Genomic DNA, 6,468 nt, shown 5'->3' on the forward strand with positions numbered 1-6,468 from the left:
TAGGTGGTTATGTTCAAATTAAATTTTCAAAAGTTACGACATTTACTAAAATCATAAAAAAATTGATGGCCTAAAAAGAACCGAAATCTATAGTTTATAAATACTGTATATAATCATTAAATTTTAATTAAATTTACGCACAAGTAGCCAAGAATAATTTAGTTTGTTGTATAGCCTTCCCTTCGTAATACCTAGCATCTGCACTCGTCGCAGTACCGCAATGAAGGTATGATAATACAAAGAATAACAGGACAAGGAATACCGATAGCATATTTTAATTCGAAAAATAAAACTTAAATTTAATTTTTAATTTAAACAAATATATCAACCAAAACTACCACGGAAGTTCAGTACTCATTATCAAAGTCCTCGTTCTCGTCCTCCTCGATGTCATCATTGCCCACTTCTTCGTAATCTTTCTCCAGCGCCGCCAAATCTTCGCGGGCCTCCGAGAACTCGCCCTCCTCCATCCCCTCGCCCACGTACCAATGGACGAATGCTCGCTTCGCGTACATGAGGTCGAACTTGTGGTTGAGGCTAGCGAACGCCTCCACGATCGAAGTGGTATTGGCCAGCATACAGGCTGCCCTCTTCACTTCGGCGGTGTGACCGCCTGGTATTACTGTCGGCGGTTGGTAGTTAATTCCGACCTGTAAACAATTGATTCAGTTAAACGAAACCATACGGCAAAAGCACTTACCTTGAAGCCAGTAGGACACCAGTCGACGAATCTGATGGAGCGGTTATTCTTAATTTGAGTGATGGCTTGGTTTACATCCTTGGGCACTACGTCACCACGGTAAAGTAAACAACAGGCCATGTACTTCCCTCTGCGCGGATCACACACGACCATCTGGTTGCTGGGATCGAAACAGGAACGGGTGATGTCCATGACTGACAATTGTTCGTGATACGCTTTATCTCGGGAGACGATTGGGGCGTAGGTGACAAGCGGAAAGTGGATTCGGGGATATGGAACTAAGTTGGTTTGAAATTCTGAGAGGTCGACGTTGAGCGAGCCGTCGAATCTCAGAGACGCCGTGATGGAGGAAACCACTTGGGCGATCAGCTGATTGAGACTTACGTAGTCGGGACGCTCTATTTGCAGATTTCTGTTGCAAATGTCGAATATGGCCTGATTGTCGACGATGAAGGTACAACTCGAATGTTCGAGGGTCGTGTGGGTCGTCAAAATTGAGTTGTACGGCTCGACCACTGCCGTCGAGACCTGAAAGATAATCAGTTACAATTATTGACAACGCTTTTACGTTAACAAAATGTACCTTTGGTGAAGGGTAAATCGCGAATTCCAACTTGGCCACTTTGCCGTATTCCATGGACAGCTTTTCCATCAGCAAAGAAGCGAATCCGGACCCGGTTCCACCCCCGAAACTTCGAAATATTAGGAACCCTTGCAACCCATCGCATTGTTCTACAAGTTTTCGAGCTTTGTCCGACACGAGATCCGAGTACTCTTTACCGATGGTATAATGACCCCGGGCGTAGTTGTTGGCGGCGTCCTCTTTACCCGTGATCAGTTGCTCGGGGTGGTACAGCTTACTGAATGGCCCAGTCCGCACTTGGTCAACGACGGACGGTTCCAAGTCAATCAACAAGGCGCGAGGGACGAAACGTCTCGAGCTGCTTTCGCCGAAGAACGTCGTGGGCCAGTCGGCGTCTTTCGACGCGGGCCGATTCTCCATTAGGGTGCCATCTTTGTTGATGCCGTGTTCTAAGCAATATAACTCCCAGCACGAGTTTCCGAGTTGAACTCCAGCCTGGCCAACGTGTACGCTAACGCATTCTCTCATAATTATCTAATGATATTTCTCAAACACCAACACTAGAATAACGCACGACGTTGCAAAGGACTTTGAGTATAAGCGTGCAATTGTCGCTTCTTATATACGAGTCTGTGAATTTTTTTTAGGTAGGTTCAATTTCCAATAATAAAAATTGTAAATTTTTTCATACAATTAGATTGTTTTTATTTTTAATTAATGGTTTTTTAACCTTGCTTTAAGGTAGGAACACGAAAAAAAGCAAAGGTGATAAGCGACTAAAATTCAAACGCCGACGATATCTATATTGTTCTTCCTGATTTTACCAAATTAAAAAATTATTTATTAAAAAATATTTAAACAATGCCATTTATATGATTTTGGTATTTTTTGCATGTAGAGGGATTTTGGCCTTTTAGCAGAATCAAAACGTTGATTATGTAACTAGTCCCAAGTTCTTAAGTTCAAAATTGCTAATCGAACACTTAATGTCGCGGAATACAGACTTATTTCAAACAATGCAATATTTCAATTAATACATTAACCAAACATAATTACGAGTTATAAAAATCTGAACACTATCATTAATGGTAAATTGAACATAGTTTTTGAACATTATAATATATTGGATTAGCATCCCATACTCATTGCAAGCACACAGATGTTACGACTAGGGCCCCGCGAATCTTCGATTTACTATTCCACTTCGAATATTTTCGCGAATAATTCGATTCGATTCGAAGATTAAAGCTATTACGAAGATTCGACATTTGTTTTATCATTTCCGAATATAGAATCGAATCAATTTGATTCGGAGTAGTCGAATTGAATAGCGAATCTAGTTCGATTCGGGAATTTAGTACGAAGCGAATATTCGCTTCGAAAACCCGAATAATTAAGAGTCGAATCGAATCGAACCCGATTAAATATTTGATTTTACTACGCAGCTATTACGACTTCAAACGAGAGGTGTGTTTTTTTAAAGCAAATGGCGGCTTTTTTCCGGGTTAAAGTAAATATTACTCGTTGGTTTTTTGTCGTCTCCTAAGGTTTTCCATTTTTTGCCGTTGGCGACTTTTGATTTTAGATATACACGGCGCTACGAGCGCGCGTGTTTAGTGGTTTTTGTCAAGAATTGTAGGGGTCATCGTTTAAGGTTGCTTTGGAGGTAATATTCCCTCTCATAAAGAAATAATCGGTTTTAATAATTTTAAGTAATCGAATCAAATTGTTTTATTTATTGTTAATATCTCATTACAATAGAAAAAATTGAAAGTATTTGTAATATAAAGTTAAATTTTGTTATGTAACAACAACTCTTGATTTTTTCGCGCCCAAATGAGTGTTTCAGCATTGTAGTTGGAAAGAGAATATCGAAGATCGGTGATTACTTGAGAGCCCACAGAGTTTACCCTTTCTGCTGCACAATTGGTAGCTTGAATAGCCAATAATTGGCGAGCGGCTTTGGATAGTAGAGGATAAATGTGACATTTGTGTTTCCAGTAGTAAAGTGGGTCGCCACCGCGATCAAACACAGGTTCCTTGACGTAGTCTTCAATCTCATTATGTAATTGTTTTGAAGAATCATTTTGCTTCGTCGATATGTTTTGTTGACTTCCATGAACTTTATGGAATAAGGCGTCTAGTAATGATCGATCCGCAGTGATATTTTCACCAGTGTCGCTGTTCGGCAACTCGATATCTTGACCTGAAATTTCAGGTGATTGTAATATATTACCATTGTCTTCGTTGTTCCCAACAAGGTCGTTCAAGTGACGTTTTACATCCACAGTTTGCAGGTCGGAAAATAAAGAGTTTTTAAATCGTGGGTCTACAAATGTCGCGGCAAGCAAGTGCTCGTTAGTTAGATCGAAACGGTCGTTTAACTGCTTCAACATTTCGTCCCTGAAGGTTTTAACTCCTTTGGCCGATGCTTTTTTTACTTCATCTTTCAGAGTGGTTATTAGCGGAATAATTAAACTGACCGTGACCGATGTGTCGGCGCTGAAAATTGTCGTCGCTTCCGCCATTATCTTTAGAATTGGCAAAGACGATTCCAAAGTGTCTTTCAATTGTTGAGTTAAAGCCGATGGTGGACCCTTTGCGCAGTTTTTCTTTTCCGTACATTCCATAAGCGCTAGAGATACAGCAACTTCATTTTCCTTCAACCAAAGTAGTAGATTGTACGTACTATTGAATCTAGTTACCACGTCTAGTGGGGGCGAAGATTCCGCCAATTCGATGTCAACTTGATGCTTGATTAGTGATCTTGCGCCTACTGTAGATGAGTGAAAGAAAGCACCAATTCGATGAGCATGCTTAATCAAATGTTTTATCATTATTTGAACAGCCAACGCCCCGTTAATCGAAAGTTGTAGTTTGTGAGCGACACAACCTAGCCATTTTACTCCCAAAAGTCTAGCAGTACAAGGCATGGAGTTAGTCGTGTCTGTTGTAGCGTAAAAAACTTGAGACAAGGGTATATTGTAGAGGTCAAGTTGTTTCCTTATAATATTTTCCGTAGCCGCCGAAGTATGGTCTGCGTCGCGAATTTCTAAGTTTGACACTGATAGGCATTTGGAGTACAATGACCAATCCTGCTCGCATATGTAATGACCAGTAATTACCAAATAGTTACTGCCGTTTTTGCTTTTCCAGTGATCGAAAGTTATAGATATGCGTGAAATATCAACATGACTTTTCAGCGTTAACTGCAGTTTCTTTTCCAGGTCCATTCTCATGTCCTCTAGTCTTCGAGACAGGGTTGTAGGATGTGGGGGACTGTAATGGTTGTTAGTTAGTTCGGCACACAATTGTTTAAAACCGGAACCAGCGACAGCTTCAAAAGGTCTACCGTCAGCGACGACGTAGTTCAGAACGGCTTTATCATATTTTTCTTTGTGTTCAAGTGGCAATGTCTTGGTTTTCTTTCTCTGCATTTCACTTGAAGTTGAAGGTAGACACAGTGGACGTTTTTCTGGATATTTTGCCAATGGCGAAACGTCTTTTTTAGCCGATTCTTTTTTCGCTTCCTTGTATTGCTCTGGGTGTTTTCTTAACAAATGGCTCCATAAATGAGATGTTGTCCCACTAGATTGGGACGATAACGTCTGTTGACAAGACTTACAACGATGCTCATTACCACTTTGAATAAAATATATCTTCACTGTCGACATAATTACGAGTGATATAGCTATAGCCTTACAATTGTGTTACGCGATTCACAATTTCAATGGCGACTTGCCAGCATTAAAAAAATCATTTTTAATTGAGGTTTTTTCATAAACCGGTAGGTTGCGACCTACAAAATAAATTTGTATTTTGTGGGGGTTGTAAAGACTCAAATGATAAACTTGGCAGTTAAAAAGAAGACTCTGAAACAGTAAACATTACTCTAGTATATTTTTTTTAAATCAATAAATGACGTAAGCACGTTTGATAAGATTCGATTCGATTCGTTACCGAATTATTGGATGATTCGATTCGCGCTTCGAAATTCACTGCCGGTTCGAAATTCAATTCGAAGAAAACATTTCGTAGCTCGAGGATTCGATTCGTATTCGATTATTCCGAATTCATAAATATTCGATTCGGGTACTTTTTACATTCGATTCAATATTCGATTCGATATTCGTAATTTTCGAATAGGACCGATTCGCAGGGCCCTAGTTACGACTGCATTTGTTTTAGCAGCCTACACTTTGCATCTTTGCACTGTGCTAGTCTGCAGGTCGTTGGGTGACTTTCAGTTTGACAGCCAATGCTTTTTGCAGCCCTACACTTTGGGTTCCTACTTATCAACGTTGGACTTATCACACCTAATGAGCCAGGGCTCTGGCGTCTATGCACTTTACGTCTTTGCACCTAGCATTCCTACTCAAACGGATGCATATAAGCTACAATACACTACACAACACACAAATGATACCAAACAAATGAAAATATGTATATGTATATATTTTTTAACGCTTTTTTAATATTTTTAACGAAAACAATATTTATCGTTCAAGATAATTTAAAACAATTAAAATTAAATTTATTTTTAAGTAAAGTCTTTCATTAAAAAGATAAAATACGTTTAAAAATATTCATACCTTTTTACACCCGTAAATTAGTTCTACCCCATTTATTTATCATTTCTTTCATTGCCGGCTAAAATAATTTGTAGCCAAATATGGCGATTTTACCCCAGCTTTCTCAATAATATTCTCCAAATTTTCAAACAACATTTTCCAAAGGTTGCGAAGGTAAACTAAAAAAATATACTAAATGAACTAATTGTAACGTTTACTTATGTTCAAAAAATAATAGTTATCTGCTTCCGTGTTTCGGGAAAAATCGCGTGTTTGCATGCTCTAAAATTGACTTTTCCAACCCTTATATTAGGGAAAGTAACTTCGCCGCTAGGAGTCGCATAGAAAAACATTTGGTGCGGCTTCACTCTCCATTATTTTTTTATTTGCCAAAATTTTGGCTCTTTGAAACGCTGTGAGATGGTAATAAGGGTAGAGATATAAATTCAATATTCACGGTTGAAATGAATACATTGATAACTGTAGTTATATACACACGACTCTAACGCTACGGCAGTTGAATTACAATGTTCAATTGTCCGGCGAAGAGCGACAGGTAGAAAGAATAGGCGAGCGAAAATCATCGGGGTGCTAACTGGCAAGCCGAAAATGTC

At 39.2% G+C, this 6,468-nt stretch overlaps 2 protein-coding genes across 2 annotated transcripts; both read right to left on the reverse strand.

The window, feature by feature from the left end:
* Nucleotides 1-268: 268 nt before the first annotated feature.
* On the reverse strand, nt 269-1,870 carry LOC149947243 (tubulin alpha-8 chain-like). Its single transcript, XM_090173166.1, has 3 exons — nt 1,284-1,870; nt 701-1,228; nt 269-650 (listed from the first exon to the last, which is right to left on the reverse strand). The coding sequence occupies exons 1-3, from the start codon at nt 1,809-1,811 to the stop codon at nt 348-350; spliced, it is 1,359 nt and encodes a 452-aa protein (XP_090029292.1). The 5' UTR covers nt 1,812-1,870; the 3' UTR covers nt 269-347.
* A 1,203-nt stretch (nt 1,871-3,073) lies between these two features.
* On the reverse strand, nt 3,074-4,957 carry LOC149947244 (zinc finger BED domain-containing protein 4-like). The gene has a single exon (XM_090170860.1). It carries the CDS (start codon nt 4,955-4,957, stop codon nt 3,074-3,076), a length of 1,884 nt encoding a protein of 627 aa, XP_090026986.1.
* Nucleotides 4,958-6,468: the final 1,511 nt, after the last annotated feature.

Source organism: Leiobunum rupestre, chromosome 4 (assembly GCF_980474605.1).
Source record: "Leiobunum rupestre chromosome 4, qqLeiRupe1.1.hap1, whole genome shotgun sequence".
Classification (NCBI taxonomy): Eukaryota; Metazoa; Arthropoda; class Arachnida; order Opiliones; family Sclerosomatidae; genus Leiobunum; species Leiobunum rupestre.

Excerpts from the sequence above, each read along its gene's own strand:
- LOC149947244 (XM_090170860.1), bottom strand. The coding sequence starts at position 4,957 with ATGTCGACAGTGAAGATATATTTTATTCAAAGTGGTAATGAGCATCGT.
- LOC149947243 (XM_090173166.1), bottom strand. The coding sequence starts at position 1,811 with ATGAGAGAATGCGTTAGCGTACACGTTGGCCAGGCTGGAGTTCAACTC. Across the intron at positions 1,229-1,283 it reads CGATTTACCCTTCACCAAAG|GTCTCGACGGCAGTGGTCGA; the intron begins GTACATTTTGTT and ends ATTATCTTTCAG. Across the intron at positions 651-700 it reads GGTGTCCTACTGGCTTCAAG|GTCGGAATTAACTACCAACC; the intron begins GTAAGTGCTTTT and ends AATTGTTTACAG.